The 14077-nt window shown below is 41.2% G+C and overlaps 1 protein-coding gene across 7 annotated transcripts in view; it reads left to right on the top strand.

The window, feature by feature from the left end:
- Window positions 1–5934: 5934 nt before the first annotated feature.
- Cdadc1 (cytidine and dCMP deaminase domain containing 1) overlaps window positions 5935–14077 on the top strand; it is a 28944-nt gene continuing 20801 nt past the window's right edge. For 3 of the 7 annotated variants that reach the window (NM_001399575.1, NM_001399576.1, NM_001012156.2), the window contains 4 exon segments: window positions 5935–6126; window positions 6990–7087; window positions 10836–10910; window positions 13419–13596. In NM_001399575.1, coding sequence (NP_001386504.1) covers window positions 6045–6126; window positions 6990–7087; window positions 10836–10910; window positions 13419–13596 — 433 coding nt within the window. In that variant the 5' untranslated portion in view covers window positions 5935–6044. 7 annotated transcript variants of the gene reach the window in all.

Here is a 14077-nt window from a genome sequence, read left to right as displayed (position 1 = left end):
GTCTTCTTCAATTTCTTTCCTCAGTGTCTTGAAGTTCTTATTGTACAGATCTTTTACTTGCTTGGTTAAAGTCACACCGAGGTACTTTATATTATTTGGGTCTATTATGAAGGGTGTCGTTTCCCTAATTTCTTTCTCGGCTTGTTTCTCTTTTGTGTAGAGGAAGGCTACTGATTTATTTGAGTTAATTTTATACCCAGCCACTTTGCTGAAGTTGTTTATCAGCTTTAGTAATTCTCTGGTGGAACTTTTGGGATCACTTAAATATACTATCATATCATCTGCAAATAGTGATATTTTGACTTCTTCTTTTCCAATCTGTATCCCCTTGACCTCCTTTTGTTGTCTGATTGCTCTGGCTAGAACTTCAAGAACTATATTCAATAAGTAGGGAGAGAGTGGGCAGCCTTGTCTAGTCCCTGATTTTAGTGGGATTGCTTCAAGTTTCTCTCCATTTAGTTTAATGTTAGCAACTGGTTTGCTGTATATGGCTTTTACTATGTTTAGGTATGGGCCTTGAATTCCTATTCTTTCCAGGACTTTTATCATGAAGGGGTGTTGAATTTTGTCAAATGCTTTCTCAGCATCTAATGAAATGATCATGTGGTTTTGTTCTTTCAGTTTGTTTATATAATGGATCACGTTGATGGTTTTCCATATATTAAACCATCCCTGCATGCCTGGGATGCATGGTGGATGATTGTTTTGATGTGCTCTTGGATTCAGTTTGCCAGAATTTTATTGAGTATTTTTGCGTCAATATTCATAAGGGAAATTGGTCTGAAGTTCTCTTTCTTTGTTGGGTCTTTGTGTGGTTTAGGTATAATAGTAATTGTGGCTTCGTAGAAGGTATTCGGTAGTGATCCATCTGTTTCAATTTTGTGGAATAGTTTGGATAGTATTGGTATGAGGTCTTCTATGAAGGTCTGATAGAATTCTGCACTAAACCCGTCTGGACCTGGGCTCTTTTTGGTTGGGAGACCTTTAATGACTGCTTCTATTTCCTTAGGAGTTATGGGGTTGTTTAACTGGTTTATCTGTTCCTGATTTAACTTCGGTACCTGGTATCTGTCTAGGAAATTGTCCATTTCCTGCAGATTTTCAAGTTTTGTTGAATATAGGCTTTTATAGTAAGATCTGATGATTTTTTTAATTTCCTCTGAATCTGTAGTTATGTCTCCCTTTTCATTTCTGATTTTGTTAATTTGGACGCACTCTCTGTGTCCTCTCGTTAGTCTGGCTAAGGGTTTATCTATCTTGTTGATTTTCTCAAAGAACCAACTTTTGGTTCTGTTGATTCTTTCTATGGTCCTTTTTGTTTCTACTTGGTTGATTTCAGCTCTGAGTTTGATTATTTCCTGCCTTCTACTCCTCCTGGGTGTATTTGCTTCTTTTTGTTCTAGAGCTTTTAGGTGTGCTGTCAAGCTGCTGATATTATGCTCTCTCCTGTTTCTTTCTGCAGGCACTCAGCGCTATGAGTTTTCCTCTTCGCATAGCTTTCATTGTGTCCCATAAGTTTGGGTATGTTGTACCTTCATTTTCATTAAATTCTAAAAAGTCTTTAATTTCTTTCTTTATTTCTTCCTTGACCAGGTTATCATTGAGTAGAGCATTGTTCAATTTCCACGTATATGTGGGCATTCTTCCCTTATTGTTATTGAAGACCAGTTTTAGGCCGTGGTGGTCCGATAGCACGCATGGGATTATTTCTATCTTTCTGTACCTGTTGAGGCCCGTTTTTTTGACCAATTATATGGTCAATTTTAGAGAAAGTAACATGAGGAGCTGAGAAGAAGGTATATCCTTTTGCTTTAGGATAGAATGTTCTATAAATATCTGTTAAGTCCATTTGGCTCATGACTTCTCTTAGTCTGTCTACATCTCTGTTTAATTTCTGTTTCCATGATCTGTCCATTGATGAGAGTGGGGTGTTGAAATCTCCCACTATTATTGTGTGAGGTGCAATGTGTGTTTTGAGCTTTAGTAAGGTTTCTTTTACTATGTAGGTGCCCTTGTATTTGGGGCATAGATATTTAGGATTGAGAGTTCATCTTGGTGGATTTTTCCTTTGATGAATATGAAGTGTCCTTCCTTATCTTTTTTGATGACTTTTAGTTGAAAATTGATTTTATTTCATATTAGAATGGCTACTCCAGCTTGCTTCATCCAACCATTTGCTTGGAAAGTTGTTTTCCAGCCTTTCACTCTGAGGTAGTGTCTGTCTTTGTCTCTGAGGTGTGTTTCCTGTAGGCAGCAGAATGCAGGGTCCTCGTTGCGTATCCAGTTTGTTAATCTATGTCTTTTTATTGGGGAGTTGAGGCCATTGATGTTGAGAGATATTAAGGAATAGTGATTATTGCTTCCTGTTATATTCATATTTGGATGTGAGGTTATGTTTGTGTGCTTTTCTTCTCTTTGTTTTGTTGCCAAGACGATTAGTTTCTTGCTTCTTCTAGGGTATAGCTTGCCTCCTTATGTTGGGCTTTACCTTTTATTATCCTTTGTAGTGCTGGATTTGTAGAAAGATATTGTGTAAATTTGGTTTTGTCATGGAATATCTTGGTTTCTCCATCTATGTTAATTGAGAGTTTTGCAGGATACAGTAACCTGGGCTGGCATTTCTCTTAGGGTCTGTATGACATCAGTCCAGGATCTTCTGGCCTTCATAGTTTCTGGCGAGAAGTCTGGTGTGATTCTGATAGGTCTGCCTTTATATGTTACTTGACCTTTTTCCCTTACTGCTTTTAATATTCTTTCTTTATATTGTGCGTTTGGTGTTTTGACTTTTATGTGACGGGAGGTGTTTCTTTTCTGGTCCAATCTATTTGGAGTTCTGTAGGCTTCTTGTATGCCTATGGGTATCCCCCTTTTTTTTTTTTTAGGTTAGGGAAGTTTTCTTCTATGATTTTGTTGAAGATATTTACTGGTCCTTTGAGCTGGGAGTCTTCACTCTCTTCTATACCTATTATCCTTAGGTTTGATCTTCTCATTGAGTCCTGGATTTCCTGTATGTTTTGGACGAGTACCTTTTTCCGCTTTACATTATCTTTGACAGTTGAATCAATGATTTCTATGGAATCTTCTGCTCCTGAGATTCTCTCTTTCATCTTTTGTATTCTGTTGGTGAAGCTCGTATCTATAGCTCCTTGTCTCTTCTTTTGGTTTTCTATATCCAGGGTTGTTTCCATGTGTTCTTTCTTGATTGCTTCTATTTCCATTTTTAATTCCTTCAACTGTTTGATTGTGTTTTCCTGGAATTCTTTCAGGGATTTTTGCGATTCCTCTCTGTAGGCTTCTACTTGTTCTCTAAGGGAGTTCTTCACGTCTTACTTGAAGTCCTCCAGCATCATGATCAAATATGATTTTGAAACTAGATCTTGCTTTTCTGGTGTGTTTGGATATTCCGTGTTTGCTTTTGTGGGAGAATTGGGCTCCGATGATGCCATGTAGTCTTGGTTTCTGTTGCTTGGGTTCCTGCGCTTGCCTCTCGCCATCAGATTATCTCTAGTGTTACTTTGTTCTGCTATATCTGACAGTGGCTAGACTGTCCTAAAAGCCTGTGTTTCAGGAGTGCTGTAGACCTGTTTTCCTGTTTTCTTTCAGCCAGTTATGGGGACAGAGTGTTCTGCTTTCGGGCGTGTAGTTTTTCCTATCTACAGGTCTTCAGCTGTTCCTGTGGGCTTGTGTCTGGAGTTCACCAGGCAGGTCACTTGCAGCAGAAATGTTGGTCTTACCTGTGGTCCCGAGGCTCAAGTTTGCTTGTGGGGTGTTTTCCTCTGGTGTCAGAGATGTGTGCAGAGTGCAGTCTCTTCTGGTTTCCCAGGCGTGTCTGCCTCTCTGAAGGTTTAGCTCTCCCTCCCACGGGATTTGGGTGCAGAGAACGGTTTATCCGGTAGGTCCCTTCAAATTATGTAGGTGTCTCAGGCGCAGCGGTCCTGCCGCTCTAGGGCCCTCCTCTACGGGAACCCAGAGGCCTTATACAGTTTCCTCTTGGGTCAGGGATGTGGGCAGGGGTGGGCAGTGTTGGTGGACTCTTCCGCTCTGCAGCCTCAGGAGTGCCCACCTGACCAGGCGGTGAGGTCTCTTTCCCACAGGGTTTGGGAGCCCACCACACTCTCTCTTAAACTCAATTAAATCACCACATGAAAGAACACACAACACAATAACCTCTGATCCAGTTGATAAGATATAATTGCCCACCTAGAGAAGATATATTTTGTTCATCTAGACACACAAAATCCTGTACACATCCACCCCTTAAGAATATTCATAACAACCTGTAAGTGTGCAGAGAGAAATCTTAACATCTGCCTCCATGTTCTCCTTCTCCCCTCTAGTCTCCTCCTCTAAAACTTTTCTCCCGCTCATCCTTCCTTCTCATCCAATGACAGGCCTCGTTCTATCCTGCACCTGCCTTCACCTGCATAATGACATCAACCTACACAGTATAGTTAGACAGGTAGACGGCCTCCAAGACCACCAGTCTCTAAGCTACAACAGTCAAAAAGAAAGCTACAACTAGTCCAAATGCAGAGAACAACTGCCCTTGGGTATCCAGTCCCAAAGGCCATATCTGCACCTCAGCCACTATACCTACTGTTCAGGAAACATCTCAGAAGAGGGGCCATGGGGAGTAAAAAGACCGTAAGAGCCAGAGGACCAGGAAGTTTTCAGAACACCATCTTCTAGTTGTTGCCAGAAAGTTCCACCTACAAAATCTCAACAATATGGCAGCCTTAACAAGACCTGAACAACCGCCAACACCAGCTGACTTGCCCACATGGGTGAAATCTCCCAGGGGTCCCACATCTAGATGAAGAGTAAATAATAACAGAGGAGAAATTAGCCTTCCCAAGGATAGCCCCCCCCAACTAGTTATCCAGTACCAAGTGATCAGTCCTAAAAGCATATACATACAAGCACATATATGTATAGCTATATCTATATATTATATGCATATATAATAAGTATATAAACAATTATAGTAATTAAAGAAAAACATAAATTTAAAGGTGATCAGGTCTGTGGGGAGGGAGGAGATTTGGAATGATATTTTAAATAAAAAATACAATTTTTACGATTTTTGTTAAAAATTATCTCTGGAGTTATGGGTTGTTGTGAACCACTCTGGATGTGGGTGTTGGGAACTGAATTCAGATCCTTTGGAAGAGTAGGAAGTGCTCTTAAGTGCTGGGCTATGTTTCTGACCTTCATGGCTTCATTTTAAGCCATGCCTGGTACACTTTAAAAATTTCATTGGGGACTGAGGAGATGGTTCACTGTGTAAGTGCTTTAGATCTCTTCTGGATCTCTCAAACCCACATAAAAAAAGCAGGTCTGGGTAAGGCTGTACAAGCCTGTAATTACAACTGGAAAGTCTGAAACAGGAAGATGAAGCTTCATTGCTTGCTGGCCAGGGTAGCCAGTGAACTCCAGGTCCAAGGAGAGACTCTCAAACTTTTGGAGGGCCACAGAAAAAGACAACCTCTGAACCGTAAGCGCGCGCACACACACTCTAGTTAAAAATTCATTACAACGGACAACTCAGATTTTCCAGGTTCCACTCTTTACTTAACTCTTTGATCCTCCCAGTTCTCCTCTCTTCACAGTTTGTGTGGGCTTGATAAGAAGCAGAACCAAATTCCCTGGGATCCGCCCACATCTGACTGCGGGGTTCAGATGGCCCTGCTTCCCCCACCTCGCCCACTCCGGTTCTAGGTTCGCCCCTCTCTGTTTAAGTCCTTCACCCAGCTCCCCTGCTGTCCCGAACCAAAAAAACTTCAAGGGTCCTTCTTTCTATAAAAACCACTGAACACAGATTGATATACATAGCTGCACCAGAACGAGAGCCTCAGGCAACCACCTCAGCGCGCTGGACTCTGACGTCACACAGGCGCCGGAAGCGAGGGACATGCTAAGACGTCATCTTGCTGCGCAAAACGAGCGGTTGTTGACAGGCCGCAGAGGCGGCTGAAGGTGAGCTGAGTGTATCCTATCATGCCTGACTGGGCGAGTTGTCCTGGGCCGAGGCCTCTGGGCTGGGGATGAAAGAAACGGATCCGATGCAGAGTCTGGAGGGCTCCGGGGCCGAGAGGTCAGTCGGCACGCAGACGGGCAGCATGACGGGTAAGTGTAGTGGCCTTCTCTCCCGCCCTGCCCCTCTCCTGGAGCCCTACCTGCCCGAGTCTCCCTCTAGCTCGGCTTCCTACCTGTCCTGTGTCTCCCACTAGCCCGGCACCCTACCTGCTGTATGTCTCCCTCCCGCCCTGCTAGCCTGCTTGCTACTCCACCCTTACCCCCCCATCCCTGCACAGCACTTCCCTGGCGCCTTGCCTGCCCTGTGACTCACAGCGACTCCTGCCAGGCCGGGCTGCTCCCCGGTCTCCTTGCCAGACACACGTTCCGGACTGTGTTGTCCAGGCTTCATCGGTCACGTCCTGCCCTGCACTGGCGATTGCACCTAGAGTCAGTATCCCGGAGCTGAAGAGCCTGGAATTGCGCTTTTGCAAATTCACCGCAAGTGATGCCTCCCTCAAGTTTCGCCCTATGGTTGAAGACCAATCGTGTTCTAACCATTGCCCTTCAAACAATGCCTAATTCCAGTGGGGTAGGGATGGGAACCTTGCACCACGACTACATCAGAGAGGAGGTCTTATCTCAGTTATTACTATTATTGTTATTATTAATTTATTCTCGGATTATTTTCAAAGCTTTTGTACCAGTGGGGTGGTATTTTACCTGTGGGGTGAGCTGAAGAAAGGAAAGGAAAAAAACCAAACAAACAAACAAACAAAAAAAAAAAAACAAAAAAACCACCAAACTTTGGCAAGTGCCACCAGAGGTCACCAAAAGTGAAACTGTGGCTGTTCTTGCGAATGAAGCTTTTATTCTCCTACCCGCCAATCCATCTGCACCTCACTAGTAACTTTGAGCTTAGCTCCCCTGCCTTCACTAGCGAAATTCTGAAGTGCTTGCCCTCTCTTTTATAGGTCAAATACCAAGGCTTTCTAAAGTGAACCTTTTTACTCTGCTCAGTCTCTGGATGGAGCTCTTCCCGGGAGTAGAAGCCCAAGGGCAAAAATCTCAGGTACACTTTGTCTCCATAGATAGTGTTCGCCCTTGGAAAAGCAGTCTAAGTTTGATGTCATTGCTGTAGTCCTCACAGTCAAATCCAGCAGGCCTTAAGACTTGAGAAGTGGCTTCACGGCTTTTGTATGTTACGCTCATAACTCGCAGTGTAATAGCACATGTTTCCAGTCTGAGAAGTGACTGCTAGTGTATGCCATGATTATCAGGTATTAAGGGTTTTCTTTTAGAGACCTTTTAACGCCTTAAAATGTGCGTTGTAAAAGTCAGTTTGCTAGTAATACTCAACTCTCAAACCCTTTTAGCTTTATTGTCCACATTTGATCTTATCATAATTCTCTTTATGCACATTTACCTTGAATCCTTTTTTGATGCAAAAGTTGTAATGTATAAGTTTCTATTATGAAACTTCCTCATTCTGATAGAGAAAACGGAGATAAGGCGTTCTGATTAAAATGCCTTTCCGTCAGTTTTGTAGTTGTAAAACTTCATTAGAAACAAGGATTTGGTTTTAAACAAAGGAGTCTGCTTATGTTTCCGTGTTCCCCCTCACCCTTGGTTTCTGGCTTCCTTCCCTTCATCTGACAGATACCATGGAAGTTTTGTTTGTTTAAGAGAAATACATTGGTTTTGCTTTAAATAATTTTATTTGAAATCTTGTTTAGAAATCTGACCCATACCTGTTTAGTTTAAGGCTTTAAAATTAAAATCTAACTAGACATGGAAATAATTACAAGAGGCATCAAAATAAATCCTTGTGTCCTGAAAGCCAGCCAACTTGGAAAGAGGCTTACAACTTTTATATCCTGACCCATCCCTGCTATTGTTCACCATGGTACTGTCTCCCCACAGTCCTTGTTTTCCAAGGCCAAAACCATGAAGCCACAGTGTCAGTTAGGATTCCCTTTTACCCCTTAACTGTAAGCCTGGGGACCCAAGGCACTGCACGAAGGCACCCTCAAAGTTGTTCTAGCAGTGTGTGCTAGCTTGAGAGCTCGATTAGAAGTTTTAATGTTGCTTATATGGAAATTATGCTTTAAGTACCAGAAAACCAAATTTACAAAATGCATAGATTATCATTGTCACCTGCTTGTTACCTACTCTAGGAAAGCACATTAGTTTTATTAGTTTGGGTATCATGGCTGCTAGAAGCAAAACCAGTGATGGGGCTGGAGAAGAACAAAGTTACTCCATTTTCATCATTTTGTATAAACATTATTATTATTATCATCATCATTATTACCATTATCACTATTATTATTGAAACTGAAGATAATCCAGTAAACTGGCAGCATTAAAAAAGTCATACTACATATGCTTTCAGGAGACTTCTCTTTGTACTGGTTAATATACTTAAATAATTTTCCAATTTTTCTAGCTTCCTTTCTTATATAAATCAGGACTACATGCCTAGTGGTGGCACTAGCCACAGTGGACTGGGCCTCTCATATCAATCATTAATCAAGAAAGTACCCTAAAGGCATGTATATAGACCAATCCGATAGAGACAACTTCTTAATTGAAGTTCCTTCTTCCCAGGGGTCTCTAGTTGTGTCAGGTTGACAAAAACCACACAAAGTATATCACAGAAGCTCCAAGATGCAGTTTGGCATGTAGCTGTTTAAAGTACATGTTCATTATTTATAAAGTGAACAGAAGAAAAATCCTCACTACTCTACCACCTAGAGACTGTTGGCATTTTCTATTGTTTTATCCTTTTTCTTTATTTTACTTATTTGAGATATTCTGGATCTTATTTCACTAGATAAAAGAAATTCATGTGCTTTGGTGTCATTATGTGCATGGGAGCAGCAACTTGGTCTGGTGATTTAAGAGTAGCCAATGGTTCATAACCAGCCTGCCTGAGTTCACATTCTAGTTCAAGCTCTTGCTACTTTGTATAACTTTGAATACTCTTTCTACATTTCTCTTTCCATTTTAGTACAATAGAAAATGCCAGTACATACAATATGTTTTATCTTGAGGTCCTGGCAGTTGAACCAAGAGCCCTGTAAGACAAGTGCTTCAAGTCCTGAGCATACTGCTAGGTTATTACATGGAATTCTTATACACAGTTAAACCGACAATGCTTTACTACTTTAGACTGCTTTGATTATGATTTATTTAATTATATAACACTATTGCACTGACGGTCATTTACATTGTCACTTTTGCCAGATTTAATATTTAATATGTTTACTATATTTGCAAACATGACTGGTGTCCGAGTTCTTCTATGCTATCAAATACTTACATTGTTGGAAATGAAAACAGAATTTTTAAGTGTCCAGTCAATGATTGAAAAAATAATTGTCTGTGAAATTTATAACAAGGCTGGGAGGCAATTAATGAAAAGTTTGAAGTAGAAATCAGGTACTATAAAAATGGCTGACATTTCCAAAGGATTTTCTTTCCTACCTACCTGGTTCATGCTTTGTAGTTTAATTCTGTCTAAATTATGTAACTGTTTAAAAGTAGACATCCCTTGTTTTTCTCTACACATCCACAGTACCTTTCTCACGAGTTCTGTCTGCCTGTTACGGAGATTGTGGCATAGGGCCTTCCTGAGCTTTTCCGGAACAGAAGCAGTGTAGCATTGAGATGAAGGCAGTGTTCTGGCTTACTGAGGACTAGCTGTGTGACCGGGATTGTATTTTTTAATTTGTCCTTGCCACAATTTTTCTCATTTGTACCATGGAAGTGATAACTCTTTTAGAGAATTGTAATGATTAAATAAAATTACTTGAAACCTTTTTTTTCACAAGTTTTCATTAATCATGAATTAGTAGGAAAGAAAATAATTTTGAAATGTCAAACATCTTCATCTATTTCAAACCTTTTTCTTACCCTCCTGTCCCAAACCATAACCACTTAGGATACATTAGGTACCTCTTAAAAACTCATTTTTATAATTACCATTACTGAACTCACTCTCACCTTTTGTCAGCCCCATTATGTCCTATATGTCCTGCTCTGTATGAAGAGAAACCTCATTTCTGGGATGTAGGTTTTCTTTTTTGGAGGTTGTTCCCTTTCTAAGAGACAGCATTTGTTTTGTAAGTGTAAGCTCAGTGATCACCAACACTGCCATTCTTACTTTAAAATTGCCCCAGTTTGTTAACTGTTTCACCTACTTGGGCCTCACAGAATTCTACAACACTGTCTCAGTCTCTCACTTGACTGTGTTCACAGTCCTAAAAGTTTGAGGGTTGATTCCAGAGCACCCAGCTAGGCCTATGGCTGGCATCTAACAAAGGATCTTAAGCACTTATTGAACTAATTGAAGGGCCAGGCTCTGTTACTCTTATTTATTTAATTAGTTTCATGTGTATGAGTGTTTTGTCTGTCAACCACAAGGTTGCCTGGAGCCCCTGGAGGCCAGAAAAGGGCATCAGATCCCCTGGAATTAAGTTAGAGATAGTGGTGAGCTGCCAGGTAGGTGCTGGAATCAAACATAGTTCTTCTGGAAAAGTGTTCTTAACTACGAAGGATATGTAATTCTTTATCTTCTGAACTCCACTTAATCCTTCAAAACCTTTGGACTTTTACATTGCTTAATACTGTCCCAATTCTATGACCTCAAAATATAGTTTCAATCCCATAAAGGCCTTGCTTGCGAGCTAGCCCAAGCAAATAGTATCCAAGCAAAGTGAAACATTGCCATAGGACTTCACAGGGAGGAATCCAGCCCTTAAATCCTAAAATGTGGAATTCATTAATCATTTCCCTCTTAATCTGATTCTAATTAGAAAACTGAAGAGGAAACCCGTGGTCCCTTAGGAGATAATGAAGACCTGGCCAGAGTATCTACTGACAAAAAACAGGTGAATTGCTGTGAGATTTTACAAAAGATGCAGAAGTTCATGATAACAAAGCACAGGAGTGGGAGACAGTCCTGTGGAGACCTTGATGGTCAAGAGAGCTTCTCAGATTTCTCCATAAAGGCCTGGTGTACTGACAAGCCTATATGTCTTTCCTGTTTGAAAAGTTCAAGTGGGAGTATTGTGTAATATTCTCCTACCTGTTTCAGTTTTCAAGTGTACTGTCTAACCCTGATTTCACCCAGATGTGTTGAACAATGCCCCGTGGGTCTTCACATGTGTGTATCTTGGTTATTGTGACAGGAGTGGAAAGTCTAGCTGCTCCTTATGTGGATCCTTCTCAAGAGTTAAGGGTTGAGGTAATCAATATCTCCCCTGGAACAAACAGTAGATTGTTTGTCTGTCGTCTTGGTGTTCCTCTCCTAATGTCAGGTCCTGCTGTGGGTCCAAGCAACCATGTGGTTCCAGCTGTATCACTCCCTGTGGACCGGGAGGGTGTAACCACAACAGATGTGCTTCTTACTCTTCCGAGTCCTTTGTCCCTGTCCCAGGAGTCTTGTCTGCTATTGTGAATGAAACAGGGCAGACAGACCAAAAGACAAATCCCAACCTCTGTGACTCTGCCCGGTGCCTCCTGTTACTCTGACCTTGAGTTTCCAGAGATGGTCATTCATCATATATGGAGAATAACATGCGCGTGTATTTTGAAAAAGCTATTATTTTGATGTCTGTTTTGATAAATTTCCTGATTAGTTCTGGGAGTGAGTCTCTTCACTGCCTGATGTGATTTCAAAATAATTTGCCTGAGAATTCTTAGATGTTTTCAACACAAGAGAAGCACAAAGGGGGAACATTAGCAGATCATCTAGGTCAGTATACTGACTGAAGCCTGTGTAAACAGTGATCCTGTTCTATCCTGTTTTAATGGAAAACCTGTGACTAAAATCATATAGAAACTTACCAAGATATGCATGAAGTAAAACAAAAGCAGGATGCAGAAGCGGTTCTCAAAAAGTCATTGTGCTGAGGCTGTAGTAAGTAGACAGTTCAGACAGAATACAACTTGGACTTTTTTGATTTAAGTTTGGAAGGAAAAACTCCTTCTCAAACTAAGGTCTTTGTGAAAAACTCCATCTCAAACTTGGTATTTTGTTCTTAGCTAGAAGCAAAGTGAACAGGTGTTTTGGGGGGTCAGGGGGTAGGGGGGGCAAGATTTTGGGTTTTCCAGACAAGCTTTCTCTGTGTATCTCTGGCTGTCCTGGAACTCGTTTGTACACCAGGCTAGCCTCAAACTCAGGAGTTTTGCCTGTCTCTGCCTCCATGTGGTGGGACTAAAGGCATGTACCACCATCCCTAGCTGTTTTTATTTTGTTTTAAAAGGATTCAACAAAGTGATAAACTTGGGCTAAAAATTGTTCTAAGAGGTTGATAATGTGCTTCCTGTATCTTGGGAACAGTGTCTCACACATTCATTTGTTACTGGTTTGTTTTTTTTCTGCTGACAGCATAAAGCCTGTGTCCTTCAGCTGAGTCGTAGCCACTCCAATGACCATGTAGTTCAGTTTTAACAGCATTGACTCTGGTTACCAGATCCTTTGATAAGGCAATTTTTTAAAAAGGTTTATTTTTATGTACAGTGTTCTGTCTGTATATATGCCTGCATACCAGAAGAGGGCACCAGACCCCATCATAGATGGTTGTGAGCCATCATGTGGTTTCTGGAAATTGAACTCAAGACCTCTGGAAGATCAGTCAGTGCTCTCAACCTCTGAGACATCTCTCCAGCCCTGATATGGCCATTTTTATTGGTTGCTTTCTAAAATGAACAGTTTTGCAAACAAACTTGGTTGAAATAACATGTGCTTTGAATTTGGGGATGTACCATTCTCAGATACTTTGCAATAAAGAGAGGAAGGTTTACACATTGCAAATTTGGAATCAGACTTATGATTGTAAGCCGGGTCTTTAGTAGCTGAGCTATCTCTTCAGCCCAAGAATTGCAAATTAAGGTCATCCTGGGTTATATACTACAATTCTGGCTTTAAAAGATCTGTAATTTTAGAATTGAGATGATGTCTGCTTTAGTTTTGCCTTCATTATTTGAATCCTTCAGTCATGTCTGAAACCCAGAGGGATTTCCTTATGCTTCTTTTACCATTTTGAAGCTTGGAATTAAATAGTCTCAGCCTGGGTGGCATGAGAAGCAAGTCACCTGACTTGGCTTTTGGCCTTCTTTGGGCTAAAATGAGTTCATCTTTCAGTAGAACAACACAATAATAGTTACATGTGTAACTGATTAATTAAAAGAGCCTTTGTTTTGAAAGTTTCTCATGTAAAGTCAATATGAAGCTCTCAGAAATTCTTTGTGTACCTAATTAGATATCTATTTTTATGCAGACTGTGATTAGGTAAGAGCTAAGTATAGCTTTTATCTCATTAGAAAATCAAATATTATCCATAAAAGGATAATAAGATGTTGTAATTGATGATGTCATATTTTGTCTTAATTAGGTTAAGAAAACTGGTCTTGTGGTGGTAAAAAACATGAAGATCATTGGTCTGCACTGTTCCAGTGAAGACTTGCATACTGGGCAAATTGCTCTTATTAAGCATGGGTCCAGGCTGAAAAACTGTGATCTTTATTTTTCAAGAAAACCGTGTTCTGCTTGTTTGAAAATGATAGTGAATGGTGAGTACAGCCAGGGTGGTCTGGGGACTCAGCTCTTTACCTGCGTGAGGACGAGAGAGCACGTCCTTAAATGCACAGACAGTGAGGGGGTGGAGATGCGTGTTTGAGGGCCATGTGACACTTGGTAAGAAGGAAGAGTCTGAACATGGCTTCTCTGGGCTCAGCCCTGACTGCTGATCTGCTAAACAACCTGGTGAATTACAGGCTGATACTATATGACAAAGGACCCCCACACTTTCAGTGACTTAGGACAGCCTGTCCCCCCTACAGTCATCAGACCTGAGTTACAGTCGTCACCCGAGTGACGCTGAGCAGCAGGCAGTTCAATGCAATGGTTGGTTTGTGGGAATGGGCATCCATCTTCCCCTGCCCTTGTCATCCTGGGCCTCACTTAGTCCTCTGCATCCAGAGAAGGCATATCTGCTTCTCAAAAACAAAACCCTGCTTGGGAGAGGTTGGCTGGAGAGCTCAGTGGCAGCGT

Source organism: Rattus norvegicus, chromosome 15, assembly GCF_021556685.1.
Source record: "Rattus norvegicus strain SHRSP/BbbUtx chromosome 15, alternate assembly SHRSP_T2T, whole genome shotgun sequence".
In the NCBI taxonomy this organism is placed as follows: Eukaryota; Metazoa; Chordata; class Mammalia; order Rodentia; family Muridae; genus Rattus; species Rattus norvegicus.
Note: the sequence above shows the minus strand (reverse complement) of the source record. Positions and strands in the feature narration are given on the sequence as shown.